General features: G+C 42.2%; 1 protein-coding gene across 2 annotated transcripts in view; it reads right to left on the bottom strand.

Moving 5' to 3' along the window:
• The window catches only part of LOC134372022 (acyl-coenzyme A thioesterase 1), a 42,436-nt gene extending 33,697 nt beyond the window's left edge, over positions 1 to 8,739 (bottom strand). Inside the window, exons 1-3 of one of the 2 annotated variants that reach the window (XM_063089071.1) lie at positions 8,109 to 8,739; positions 5,860 to 6,062; positions 3,532 to 3,676 (exon numbers count right to left, since the gene is read on the bottom strand). In XM_063089071.1, the coding sequence (XP_062945141.1) occupies positions 3,532 to 3,676; positions 5,860 to 6,062; positions 8,109 to 8,694 (934 nt within the window). In that variant the 5' untranslated portion in view covers positions 8,695 to 8,739. Of the gene's footprint in view, positions 1 to 1,814; positions 3,677 to 5,859; positions 6,063 to 8,108 lie in introns of those variants that run through there. The other variant, XM_063089070.1, reaches the window with a different exon arrangement.
• Positions 8,740 to 15,006: the final 6,267 nt, after the last annotated feature.

The raw sequence follows: 15,006 nt of genomic DNA, 5'->3' as shown, positions 1-15,006 counted from the left end.
ATAATCATAAGTTATTTTTTTCTTTAAATACAATTAAGGTTTAAGAAAAATTTGTATCAAATGATACAAATATTAAATTATCATTTGTTTTCATGTTTATCATTGTTAAAATCACTCATGTAATTTATCTAAATAATGTTTTACCAGCTTTTGAAACAAATCCTAAGGGTCTCTGTGTTTATACATAACTTAAAATTTATTTGCACTAGGAGAAGCTGTCTTGTTTTTTTTTAAACAATAAAGATGACAGAATTTATTGATGAACAGACTGGTAAAAGTGCAAAATAAAAATACCAAGAGTTATCTGGGTATGGAGAACCTGTTGCTACACAATGCCAGTCAGTGTATATAAATTAGTACAATGTTTCTAGAAGGCAATCCAGAAATGTGTTTACCAAACACCTGGACAGTTCCTTTGATGAAGTAATTTAACTTCTAGGAATTTAAAGGAAGGAAAGAAGACATATTCACAAAGAAATTCATTTCAGCATTGCATATAATAGCAAAAAAAAAAAAAAAAAAAAACTGTAAACGTAAATGAGTAACAATAAAGGATTGATTAAGTATGTTTTGGTTTAACACTCAATGAAATACTACAAAACCATTAAGATATTGAATAGAATATTAATTGATGGGGAAAGCTGTTCACAGCATATTGTTTGGGAGAAAAAAGCAGGTTACAAAACAATGTGATTCCAAGTTACAAATTAGAACACATGATAATAATAATAAAATAAAATCTTCTCTGACCACCCTTTCCTTTTAGGGGCTGATTGGTTAGCTCAATTTGTTAGAGTACAGCCTTGTAACACCAAGGTCAAAGGCTGGGATCCCCATACTGGCCAGCCGCAAGAGAAAAATAATAACAAAATAAAATCTTCTCAAGTTACAAATTAGTATTTACAGAACGACCGAACTTTTGTAAAATAGATGTGATCAATATGAATAGGAAAGAAAAATCTGAAAATATATATGAAAATTAACAGTGGTCATCATTGGGTAATATTAGCTATTTTTAATTTTTCTTTTTATGCTTGCCAGTATTTTCTAACAATGCTATAATTACATATTGTTTAAGTGATAAGAGGTTGGATCAGATGCCTTACAAAGTGCGTGCCAACTCTGACATCTTGGGCATCTATGACTGATGGGACTTCAAACAACTCATATTTAGTGTGGGCTTACTGTGTGGCCTTTGGAGCCTAAGTCTTTGCTGACAGCTGCAGCCTTCTTCATTCCTCTCTCCCCACACTTGCTGCCCAGCTGTCTCCCCTGACAGCCTGGGAGCTTCTCTTGACAGGGCCCAGCTGTACCTATCTGTAATCCATGTCCCTCACCAAGAGCTGGGCAAAGTAACATGGCTCAGCTTGCTGACAAGGTGCCATGTGGGCACAAGGAGATAAAATGACACAGCTCTGGCTCTAGATTCTTACTGGACACAGGACTCACACTTAATGTGTTTAGTTGTGTAACAGGCTAAGAAAACCAGAGGAGAAAAAGCAGGGCAAGCTGGGCTGGGAAGGCCTATTAGAGGAGAAGGTCATGCAGGAAGGATGGGCAAGGGCACTCCAGGTGAGGGGCACAGCCTGAGCAAAGGTGGAGCCAACTCAAAGTCCTTTGGAATACATTCCTCAAACCTTTCCAAGAAACTTTCACAATCTTTGTTCTGCGAAATATCTGAACTTTGGCCCCAGTGGGTAAAACTTAAATCTTTTTTTTTCTTTTTAATAAAAATATTTATAAATAATAACAGAGGCCAATAAATTCCAAGTATTACTTAACATGCAAAAAAAAGCTTGTTCTTATCTTTTGTCAAATTTATTTTTTAATTTATTTTGAATGGACAAAATAATTGTTCATTTTCATGGGGTAACTGTTGTTTCAATAAATGCATACAATGTGAATATATAATAATCAAATCAGGATAACTGCCATATCCATCACCTCAGATTTATCACTTCTTTGTGGTGAGAACATTTAAAATCCTCTCTTGCTATTTTGAAATATACAATACATTGTGGACTATTGTTACACAGGTGTTGACTATTGTTACCTCAAATCAATTTATCCAAAACAAATATCCATTCTAACATCCCTCCAAGTGCCCGAATTAGAAACGTGAAACTCTCATGGGTGCTTGTTCATCTCTCACCACTAAAACTTAAATCTTCTAAACAGAAGACCTCCTTCTAACCTAACCCTTGATTAGCCACCAAAGACAACAAAAGTCTTCTGGACAATGAATTACTGTTTTATCCACTTTCCCCAACCCTCCCAAAGGGAGATATGGAGGAGGAGAAGGTCAGGGAAGAGTGGGGGAGGACAGGGGGTTGCAGGAACATCATACATCTCACATGCAAACAGTGCTCACCCCCACCACCATGCCACTGGATTCTTTTGCCGGCACTGCCAGCCGCATTTGACAGATGGGAGGAAAAGAGGCTCAGAGAGTTAAAATGGCTTGCTCTGGGATGACCCAGCCAGAGTGGGGAAGGTAACTCCACTCAGGGCACTAGGAGAATCTTTATTCATCCAAGGAGAAAATATCAAAGAAATAAAAATGTATTTGCTTTGAAAATTTCTAGTAGTTTTATATTTAACTAGTAATCAGTTTATTGCTATGTTAACTCCATTCTTAAAGGAGAAACTCAAATCTAATATATAATAGTTTTGTTATTATATGCTTTTCTTCCACAGTAGGTAATCATTTGTTTACTAATCATTCTGCAAATAATTGTTGAACTCTGATTATGTGCCAGGCACTGTTAATTGGTGTTATTCACATTTCCTTTCAGAGCTAAACCATATCAGTTGTGTGTTGTGAGACAGAAAGAGGTACACTTTTTCTACCTCTCCTGTTTTCTGCAAAATCACTCCCCTCCCAAACTGATAAGGTGTGCAGTTTATAAAAATCTTAAAAACTCATTCTTACCGGTAAGTTCATTTTAACAGCAAGGGGGGGAAAACCCTAAGTATTTATTAAAAAGAAAAAAGGAATGCACATACACACACTAATTGTGGCTGGTGTTCCCAGGGGGAGTGTCAGAGATGCCACACTATCAAATAAAAATTACAGTTTTGCTGGGATTGTCCCCTCTTCACCACCCAAGTATTTGTGGAAGAAAGTCTGGAGTTGCTTCCAAGCATCCACCTGGGCCATGGCATGAGCCCTGGGCTCCCCTCCCCAGATGACGAGACTGTCCACCAAGGTGTGCAGGGAAGCCTGGCACAAGGGGAAGTAAGGCGGCTCAATATAGTGCCCCACCCCTGGATAACAGATGATCTGGGGCTTTTTCCTCCCATTGGCCTGTAAGTGTTTAGAGGCCTCATTAGCATAGAACTCACTCTTCCAGTTGTGGTCATCCTGACCTACAAGGAACAGGAAGGTGCTCTCTGCCCTCTCTATAGGAATGAAGCTTTTCTGGTCAGGTCCTTCCAAAGGGCTGTTTAGGACGTCCACAATGTCTAAAAAGCCATCTTTGGTCACTCTGACTCGATTTCTGTTGATGCCCAAAGGGGGCAGGGTCTCACCCTTGTAGTGTAAGGTTCCTCCAACATTCGCCACAGAGCCATTGATTATGACAGCAGCTGTGATGCCCTTCAGGAAAGAGGCCATGGAGAGGCAGAGATCACCCCCTTTGGAAATTCCAAGCAGCCCAACTCCTGGACCCTTTACCTGAGAAAAGGACAGAAGAAAAAGGAGAATGAGTCCATGAACAGTGTAGTGCGGTGGGTAGTGCCCACCCTTGGAAGTCAGGTGGACCTGGACCTGAATCTGGGCTCCACCATTTACCCAGGTTTGCAGCCTCAGTAAATTTATTATCCTTCCCTGCATCTTGCTTTCCACAATTTCTCCATCACCCATTCTTGGTGACTTCAACAACCATGTGGATGATCTATCAAATACATTGGCCTCTCAGTTCCTTGACCTCCATACCTCCAATGATCTTCTTTATCCCACCTGAGTGACCCACTCCCATTGTCATAACTAAACCTAGTCATCATCAGTAAGTACATCATCTTCAAAGTCTTAGGTCAATCATTCCACTCTCTGATCACCATCTTCAATACTTTCACTTTAGCCATTCTAGTGACACCTGTTTCCACCTCTTTGAAACCTTGACTACCACTTTTTCACTATCATATCTCATGTTCTCCCACCTCCTCCAGCTTAGATGTCATGCTTTATCAGTATAATCACTCCCTTGCAAATAGTCTTAACCTCTCTTCCTTTAGTCATACTGGCCTGGAATAGGGCTAACACTGGTTAAATCCACCTATTCAACTTTCTCCAGGCCTGGATGTGTGCAATAAACATTGCTGGAGGAAAAAAATACACATTGGTGCTGACTGACCTTACTTTCATTTCATGACCACAAATTTCAAATGAGCATCCACACTGCCCATCAATCCTGCCCTACCTTATTGGCATGTTTGCTTTCCATTTCTCCTAAAGACCACTCAAACCTTCTCCTACCTCCTCAAGCTCCTTTAACCCCCATATTCCCCTGCACTTTCAGGTCTTCATACTTCATTGAGAAAACAAGCTATCCAGTAGGAACATCTCATTTTCTCACTGCCAGATGTACCTATTTCCACATGAACTCAAGCTCTTTGTCTTCCCTCCTGTTTCCAAAAAAGTATCTCTGTTCTTGTTAAAGACCACACCTCTACTTGCAGTTAGGATCCCATCCGTTCTTATTCTCGAGGACTTTTCTCCCACAATTACATCCTCTCTCTCTCTCTCTCCTTCATAACTTTCTCTCTACAGGCTCATTCCCATTAGTGTACTTCCATGTTCTAGTATCTCTTACATTTTATTGATTTCCCTTGACCCCACATCCACTTCAGTTCCTGCCCTAGTTCTCTACTCCCTTTCACAACAAAATTTGTGGGAAAAGTTATCTGTAGTTGCTCTTTCTTGGCTTCCATTCTCTATTCAAGCCCCTCCTGGGTAGTCTGGGTTTGGACCATTCCCAAGGACTGCTCTTGTCACAGTTACCAATGTCCTCTATGTTGTAAACAAACAGACATTTGATTGACCTCTCAACAGTAGTCTTTTTTTTCCTCGTGGCTGCCACAACAGTATCATGGATGGGTTTCAACAATTTATTTCTCACAAAAATACTAGGAGTTAAATGATATTTTTCAATCCTTCAAAGGAGGAAACAAAGATACCAAGGTCATTGAGTTACAAATTGGCAAAATCAAATCCCAAACTTTTCTCTGTATACATCTTTTGCAAGTTCCACTATACCCTATCACCTCTTCTAAGAGCTCACAGTGCTTCCATCCACCTTAAGCTCTTATTGATTTATAAAATAAGCAAGGTTTATCTTCTGATCCTCTGATATGCTGAATCTGTTAACCTCAAAACATTTCTGGTACCCAAGTTTTGGCCACCAATTCCTCCTTCAAACTTAATCCTGTGCTCTCACGGGGCACAGGAGAAGGAGGGTTGTAAAACACTTAAGCTGGCAGCTTACTGTCTGGAGACAGTAACTCTTGTCTACTCTACTTTCCCTTTACTTTGCCTGTCAATCCCAGAGTTCTCAAATGTGTCTGGTCTCTTTATGAAATACTAGAACGTACTGGAATTTAAAATTCCATAATATCAATTAAGAACATCTTTACTAGCAGGAAATACATTGCAGTAATATAGAATTGCACAGAAACTGTCTATGAGAAGTGACCATAAAAGATTCAAGGGTTTTCCAATCCCTGTACTTGGCCAGTCACCAGAAAAAAGTAGTGTATGCTGGGGTAAGGAGTGACTGTTATGAATGAGCTAATTTCTATGAAAACTAAGAGCATGAGGAGGAGACCTACGTACTCCATAAAACTTAGGGAAGATCTAACCTCAGGGTGATTGAGCAGGTAGTTCACAGCTTCTTCGAAGTACTCCAGGTGGAGGGTCTCAATGGTCTTGGGGAGGTCTTCATACTTATAATAAGCCAGAGCCATCACAGCAAAACCCTTTCCAGCCAGCAGACTAGCTCGATACTCTAGAAGGCCACCTCCAGCTCCAAAAATGTCCACAATCCCAGGAAAGGGCCCAGGTTCTTGGGAAGAAAGAAAACAAAAACACAAAGCTACACTATTCCTGAAACTTTCTGCAGTGGTATCAAAAGCCATTTGTTGCCTGCTTAGTCAAAGTTTTCTTGGGCCAACCCCGTGGCGCACTCGGGAGAGTGCGGCGCTGGAAGCGCAGCACTGCTCCCGCCGCGGGTTCGGATCCTATATAAGGATGGCCAGTGCGCTCGGCGCGGTGCGGCCGGTCACAAAAATGACAAAAAAAAAAAAAAAAAGTTTTCTATCAAAAATGTTAAAAGACCTGTGGTCTTCAAACATCCAGAGATGGGCACAAGCTAAATGCACATTCCCCTGTATATCCAGAACCTCAAAGCCCCACATGTTTTTTTACAAAGAGCACGTATTACTTTTGAGATAAAAAATAATTTACAAATAAACAACAACAACAACATTGCCCTTTTCCCTTGAAAAACTGATAATGCAAAATGCTAGAAAGAATACAGTGCAACTAGAACCCTCATACAATGCTGGTGGGAATGCAAAATGGTACAGTCACTTCGAAAATAGTTGGCAGCTTTACATAAAGTTAAACATATACTAACCATATGACCCAGCAATCCCACTCCTAGGTATTTACACAATAGAAATGAAAATTTGTGTTCACACAAAAATTTGCATGCAAGTGTTTATAGCAACTTTATTCGTAATCTCCAAAGACTGGAAACAACCCAAATGTCCCTTCAACTGGTGAATGAATAAACAAACTATGGTACACCCATATAATGGGGTACTACTAAGAAATAAAAAGGACTGATACATTGAAAGGCACAAATGAATCTCAAATGCATTAGGCTAAGTGAATGGAGACAGACTAAAAAGGCTACAATACTCATTCTGCTTGATTCCATTCATTGGATAATTTCACCTTTTATATAAAAAAGGTTTATTTCACATATAACATTTAAAGAATAATAAAGCAAACACTTTATATGTAACACTCCATTTAAGAAATAGTTCACTACTAACACCATGAAAGCCCCCTGAGTACTTGTGACCCTTTCCCCCTTCTCTACTATCCTGGATTTTGTGTTTATCATTTTCTTGATTTTCTTTATAGTATTGCCACTTATACACCATAAACATTTTATTTTGCACGTTTTTTTGAATTTTGTTTAAATGGAATGATACTGAATGTGTTCTGGGATTTGATTGTATCACTCAACTCTGTTTTAGAGATTTATCCATGTTGATTCTGGCTGCTGTACTTTAATCACTTTTACTGTTTGAAATATACCTCATCAGTTCTATTGTTGGCGGACATTTGGGCTGTTTCCAGTTGTTTTTGTTCTTACAAACATTATGTCTCCTGGCGCACATGTACAACACGTAGAATGACATATTCCACTGTTCTAAGTAAAGACAAACTGTTTCCCAGAGTGGATGAATACTGCGACTCCTGAGTGGCAGTGTGACTTGTACGAGTTTCTTTTCCTCCGCATACTTGTCAACAATTGGTAATGTCAGACTTCAGAATTTTTGTCACTTCTGATGTGAAATATTCTGTAGTTTTATTTTGCATTTCCTTTATTATTGGTGAGGATAAGCATCTTTTCATTTTTTCCCATTAGCCAATTGCTCTTTATGTACTGTAAAAATATCCAAAAAGCTCAGAAAATCTTCATAGTTGGCAGGAAGAGGCCTTCCTTCTACTGTAAATGCTAATTTACATAAACCTTAACACACTGTGGGAGATGAAAGAAAAGTTGCAAAACTGAGAAACTTTTAAAAGAACATTAAAAACTTGAAGCTACCTATAAATGTTTTTTAAAAAACTACAGGTGTCTTTTCCCTTTCCTTACGATGTCTTTTAAATTGAGCATTGGATTTGAAGGACCTCTCAGTTTTGGAGGGCAGGGCCCCCTGCCCAACCAGCTTCGCATCTTAGTCCTGTCTTTAGCCTTCCGTTCCATTCTCGTCTCTCTGCCACTGACCTCCGGAATGTTCGGCGTTACCCCCTTCCTCCCTGCAAGCACAAGAGACCCGCAGACGGAAACAATTAGGGTAGCGGGGCTCACCTGGCGGCAGGAAGAGCGAGCCGCGCACCCGGCCCGCGCGCACCGGCTCCCGCCGCACCCCGGGCCGCAGGAAGTGGCGCTCGTGTACCGCCCGGCCCAGGAGCCGCCCGGCCTCGGGCTCGTGGCCGTCCAGCACCTCCAGCTCCACGACGAACGGTGTTCGCACGTCCCGCTTCACCAGCCGCACTGAGGGCTTGTCGGGCTCCAGGGCCCAGAACAGCCCCATGGGCTCGAGCCCCGCGAAACTCCCGCCCAGCGCGGGCGCGCGCGCCAGGTCCAGCTCGCCGCCGGCGTCCGAGCGGTAGCGCGCGTGAGCCCGGAAGAGCGCGCCCTTCTCGTCGCGCAGGGACGCGCGCAGCGTGACCGGCTGCTCGGGGGCCAGGCCGCGCACGGCGATGCGCACCGGCTCGTCCCAGCAGCGGCGGCCCGGGGGCTCCAGGGTCACCGTCGCCGCCATGCGGGCCGGGGCCCCAGTAAGCCGGCCACCCTGCCTTACCTGTGGAGGCGCTGGTAACCGCGCCCAACTGCTCACGCCCCTTCGGCACAGGCCGGACGCTCGCAGGAAAGCAAGAGACGAGGCCACCATCTCACACTTTGATTTGACCTCGGAGTAACTCAGCAGGGGCCCCAGAGATCCTCTAGAGCTGTCTGTCTGCAGGGTAATCGCTCACTGGGACAGCGCCCTCTGCTGATCTGAGGTGGGCAGGCAAGAGCCTTGCCAGTCAGCAAGAGCGGAACTAGACATCCACTAACTTACTTAAAGCCTCCGGTACTGAAAACCTCTACTTCATGTCAGGAAGCAACTTCCTGCTGGCTGTTAAGGAACCTGGCACCTAGCAACGTCTCCAGTCGCCAAAATTCTAATGGCTGAGGAATGCAGGGCTGGAATTGAGTTTCATCATTTTGTTGAGTAATTCACACTTGTTACCTAATAATAGGCCTTTACTTTAAAATCTGCACCATGGTGTTTTGCTTGTGGGTTATCTGTATATGCTTATCCTCCACATTGGACCCACATCTAAGGGTTCTGTCGTGACCTCTGAGCTTCATTCCTTACAGATGTAAAAACAGACAAAGTAATAGTTATTATTTTGTTATACTGGGTTCTTCTTATTTAGCTCCACGCAGGCAAACGTTGTCTGCCTCTCATGCTGGGCTTCACTTTTTCATAAGCTTTTGGTTCCAACCAGAGGTGGATTTTTATCAAACTTAAGCTTTAAGCTCCTTCTAAGGCCTTGTACCTGATTTTACATTCATACTTCCATATCCTCGTTATTAGAGAAACCTGTAAATGTATAAGCTTCAAGCCCACAAAACTTGTGTTTGCCTCTGCTCCCACTAAGGCTGCCTGCCCGCAAGAGCTTTCCCAGACAAGCGTTTTTACCTAGTTCCAAATACTCTCGTGTCCCACTGGTCATTGGTCATGCAACTCCCTGTAGCTCTGATTACTTTCGTACTGGTTCTGTGGGACACTTCAAGTATATTTTGAGCACAGGAGTCTCAGGAGCTAAAGAAGGTAAATAATAATAGCTAATTGTTAAGAACTCTGAGTAAAGTAAGGCCCAGAGAGGTTAACTGATTTGCTGAAGATCACACAGCTAGAAAGTGGAAATGCTGCGATACATAACCTTTGCAATCCAATTCCCAAGCCTGTGCTCTGAACCATAATGCTTTAACTGTCTCTCACATGATGATGTCCTATGTTGAAGAGGATTTGGAAAATATACTCATATATTTGATGGATGCATAAACTGGTATGACCTTTTCAGGGCAATCTGTGTAAAAATATTTTTTAAAATGCATTCTCTGACTCACAATTTCACTTCTAAGTAAATATTCACGTGTGTAAATATTTGGCTACAAGGATGTTTATATCATTTTAATAGAGGAAAAGTTAGAAACAAACTAGCAGTATGAATTTGGTTTAACTAATTTAATTGTGATGCAGTCATATAATGGAAGAGATATAGCCATTACAATGACATTGCAGAAAAAAATAAAACGATATAGCAGATGAATATATGATGAGGAAATTTTCGTGAAACTGAAAAAAGCAAGTTAGAAAACAGTATATAAAAAACATATTAATACATTAAAAGACGACTAGTCAAAAACTACCCCAGACTGTTGTTTCTTAGGCCTTAAGGTATTATGGGTAGTTTTAATTTTCTTCTTTATCCAGAATTTCTATCAGAAAATCTAAATGGCTTTTATAATTAGAGGGGGTTTTTTTAATTGTGGTAACATATACAAGCATAAAATTTAACCATTTTAACCACTTCTAAGTGTACAATTCAGTGATATTAAGTACATTCACATGGTTGTGCAACCATCCATCTCCAAAACTTGCTCATCATCCCAACTGAAACTCCGTGCATATTAAATAATAACTCCCCATGCCTCCCTCTCCCCAGCCCCCGGCAACCCCTATTGTCCGGCCTTAAAAACTAGCGCCGCCTTAAGTGACATTACAAGCAGCGCCATTATGGGCCCACAGGGCGTATTAATGTGGCAGCCTAAGACGGCACCGCACCGGGAGGCAGTAGGGTGGGGGTGTCTGCGGGAACCTTGCCTTAGCCCTTATTGGCCAAAGACGCGCTTCCGCGCTCGTGAATGCTGCGTGATTGCAATAGCTAGGCATTGAGACAGGATGCATGCTCTGGTAACCTTTAAGCTGATTGGAGAATGTAAAAAAACTCCCTTCCCCATTTGCCTTTAAAAGCAAGTGCTTGTGTGATAATAAACGGAACTGCTTAACAGAACCCCCGCTGCCTCTGAGTGTCCTTTAACGGGCTGTTTGGGGCCGGCGGGTGTGCTCACCTCTCTTCACGGTCCCCCCCCCCCCCCAACCGGGACGGAGGGAAAGAGGAATCCGGGCAATTTGCTCGCCCACCAGAAGGAACACCAAGGGAGAGACTGATAACGAGGCTAGGGCTGTTCCGGTCGGCCGGCGGTGGACCCGACACACTATTCCACTTGGTCTCTATGAATTTGACTATTCTAGTTATCTAAGTGGAATCATGCAGTATTTGTCCATTTGCATCTGGCTTATTTCACTTAACATGTCTTCAAGGTTCATGCATATACTTGAAGCATGTATCAGAATTTCCTTCCTTTTTAATGCCAAAAAACATTCTGTTGCATGTATATACCACGTTTTTATTTAGTTTAATCCATGACATTGGTTTGTTTCCACTTTTTGGCTGTTGTGAATATGCTATGAACGTGAGTATATAAATATCTGTTCAAGTCCCTCCTTTCAGTGCTTTTGGGTATATACCTAGAAGTGGAATTGCTGGATCACATAGTAATTGTTTAATTTTTTGAGGAAACTTCAACAGGGTTTTTACATATATATATATATATATATATGTATATGTATATATGTATATATGTATATGTATATATGTATATATATGTATATGTATATATGTATATATATATATATACATATATATATATGTATGTATGTATGTATTTAGTCCTTCAGTCTTTTCTTTTCATCCCAGAGAAAGTACCTTCTCATCCTTTTGTGAGGATCCAAGAGTCTGAGCACAGCTTGAGCCCAAGCACTAAAGTCAATGCTCAGCTTCGTCAGCAATGCTAGCCTTGCCTGGAAACAATAGATGGTGACCACCTGAATAGCATGACCTCAGTCAACCAGACAGAGCCTTAGGCCCAGAAATCTTTCCTGTTGTCAGAATAAATTAGTTTGTTTCACATGGAGACTCCTGAAGACTGGTATTTCTGTAGGTCTGAAATTATACTACTAGAAATACAGGAGGCTAGCTGGTTAGTTGATTAGAGCAGTGTCAAAGCCAATTCAGATCCCCATACCGGTGAGCCACCAGGGGAAAAAAAAATACAATACTGATAACACCAAGTTTAAGGGTTTGGATCCCTACACCAGCCAGCAACCAAAAAAGAAAAAAATAAAAGAATACAGGACTTACCCTCACTGCAATCTGTTGAGAATCAGCCCTTGTGTTAATAAGGGTTTGTAAAATACAAAACATTTTTTTTTGTTTTGGGGCTCTCTGGGGTTTTTTGGGGTGGCCGGCCAGTATGGGGATCTGAACTGTTGACCTTGGTGTTAGCAGCACCACATTCTAACCAACTAAGCTAACCGGCCAGCCTCCAAAACTTCTTTCTATAAAAAAAAATTTTTTTTAAAGGAAAAACAAAAATACAGGACTTGAAGGGACCCCTTGTAAAAACAGTGTTATTGGCTAATAATCTAGCCAGGATTTAGGGATCAGAAGAGATGGAATTGTACTGTGTGGATGAAGGAGATTAAGTAGCAGTGGTGGAGATAAAAGGGGAATGGGAAAGGACCCAAACACGGCTTCTGGTTTACCATTTGCTCTATCAGCCTGGTGATCTGAAGCATGTGTTCCCTGCTTTGTCTCTTTCTCAGAAGGACTTATGAACCCCTGTGGGAGAAAATTGAGCTGCACAGATCTAGAGGTTTATTTTTCAAAGAATGACAAAGAAATCCATTAAGTCAATCAATAAATATGTTGCAATTTCTCAAAGCTCAGTTTACAAAGAAGGAAATTTAATAAATAGTTGAAGATACCCCTGATTGAACCCACAGGTTCTGTGAGGAGGCTCATGGAATTCTAGAGTTGGTTGCTTGGTGACCAAAATAAACAGCTTTGAACCTAAGAAACTAAGGAATGTTCTTGCTTCCCTCTGAAGACTGTGCTGTGAGAGGCCATTTTGAAGGTAATTTTAAAACACTGCTGCTTTGCCAGTATCTGAAAGGAGTTCGTTCAGGTAAATGATGAGAGGTGGCCTGAGGTCGTTGAAAAGACTTTGGATTAGGTGTCAAAAGGGTCAGTATTACATCAGATACTAACCAGTACTGTGACCTTAGTCACGTCTCTTCTCTCTGGGCCCCAGCTTTGGAATATATAAGATGAAGGAGTTGGAACACAACGTCTTTATGGCAGACTTCCCAGAGTAATCTGGAGACAACAGTATAGCTATGTGACTGCATGATGAGAAATGGAAATTAGAAAGCAGAGGGCAAAAATTAGAGGAACTTTTTGAGGAAGAAGGGGAGGCAAAAAGGGAGATTTGAAACAAGCCAGGTAAAGAGGCTATACTCCCTGATCCCACTCTCCCCACTAACCAGCTTCCTTCATATACTACATTGATACTCCTTGGGGCTGTGGTTTCTCTAAATTTAATATGTATAAAAGCCCCTGAGAGCTTGTTAAAATTCAAATTTCTAGGCCTCACTTGCAGTCTATTGAATTAACATTCTGGGGATGAGACACAGAAATCTGCAGCTCTTGGATGATGTTGATGCAGAAGATTCTTTAACTGTAACTAACAAACACCGCTCCAGAAGCTGACTGCCATGTTAAAGTCGTATGGGGGGGGGGGGTGGAGGGAAGGAGGGAGGGAAAGGGATGTCCTTTAAACAACCAGCAGCTCTCCTAGCAACTAATAGTGAGAACTCATTCACTACCCACCTTCCCCACCAAGGGCATTAATCTATTTGAGGCATCCACCCCCCATGACCCAAACAGCTCCCAACACTGCCACATTGGAGATCAGGTTTCGACATGAGCTTAGGGGGACAGCATATCCAAACTCTATCATATGGCTTACTGCTTTTTAGCCTTTTCCTACAAGGCAGTTTCTTCTGTTTTAATAACAAAAGGAAAAAAGCAAGATATTGCTCCTTTTAACACACATTATTCAACCAGACCAGGGAGTGAGAGTAGGGGAGTGGGAAGGTGAACAGAAGAATGGAACTACATTTGGAATCTGAGATACGACCAATTTTGAGCTGGGTTTTTATAGTCATAAAATATCAGAGGCAGGAGAGGACTTTAGTTCAAATTCCACATTTTACAGTTGGGGAAGTTCATCAGGTTTTAACTGGAGGCATGTGGCCTAACCCTTCCAAACCCACACCTGCCCTTCCAGCCTAAGTTCCTAGAAGTGCAGAGATAATGCTGGTGGTTGCTGCTCACCTGATTGCAGGGCCTGGTCTGCAGCTGTGTCAATATTGACTTACTCAGTTTTTTATGCTGACATGCACAAAAGGACCTGGGACCTGCTTTTGGTTCTAGGGAGCCATTTGTTGGCAGTGAGGGCTATGCCTCATAACGCTGGTCCAGGTGACATCTAAGTCTGGATAATACGGAGCCTCCAAACTCCATTCCAAAGTCCTTTCTACTTTCTCTTTTAAGTGCCTAGTGCCCCAAAGCCCCTGTAGGGAAAATATAGGAAAACGGTCAGGGCTCCTCAGAAGTCCAGAATCTTGCCAAGCATTTGATGTAAATATGCACATGCGCCCAGGTGTTCCTTGGCTAGTGTCTGATATAGATACACGTGAGCACCCAGGTGTCCTGGGTTATGGACTTAAGTACAAAGGACTAGTGGCTTGATCTACAGAGCCCCCGGGATGCCCCCAGGGGTGGGGAGGCTGCTACTGCTGCTGGAGGCTGTTGCTGCCAGGGCCCCTGGGACCCTCCAGGAGGCCACCACCGCTGTTGCTGGAGAGCGGTAAGCTGCTGCTGCTGCTGCTGCTGCTGAGCTTGTGTCGTCTGTCAACGGCTCCCAGGATCTTTCCCAATTATGTAGCATGGACCTGCGTGTGAGGGGTCTGGTGACCCAGTCTGTGCAACGGGTTTGAAGGGTCTGAGCCCTAGCCCTGCTAATACAAATGGAAACTTAGTATAACTAAAATAATGAAACGTTTTGGCTTTAGTTATGAAATGCCTAGCCATACAATTAGCATAGCTATTGCCTCAACCTGACAACTGGCATAGTTGTATAGCTTTATACCCCCAAATTGTCCCCTAAGTGCCCAGTGCGTCTATCTGCGGGACTCCAGAGACCTGCCTTCTGATGACAATAGTTCCTCCTCTAAACCAAT

The sequence above is a fragment of the Cynocephalus volans genome, chromosome 3, assembly GCF_027409185.1.
Source record: "Cynocephalus volans isolate mCynVol1 chromosome 3, mCynVol1.pri, whole genome shotgun sequence".
NCBI lineage: Eukaryota > Metazoa > Chordata > Mammalia > Dermoptera > Cynocephalidae > Cynocephalus > Cynocephalus volans.
Note: the sequence above shows the minus strand (reverse complement) of the source record. Positions and strands in the feature narration are given on the sequence as shown.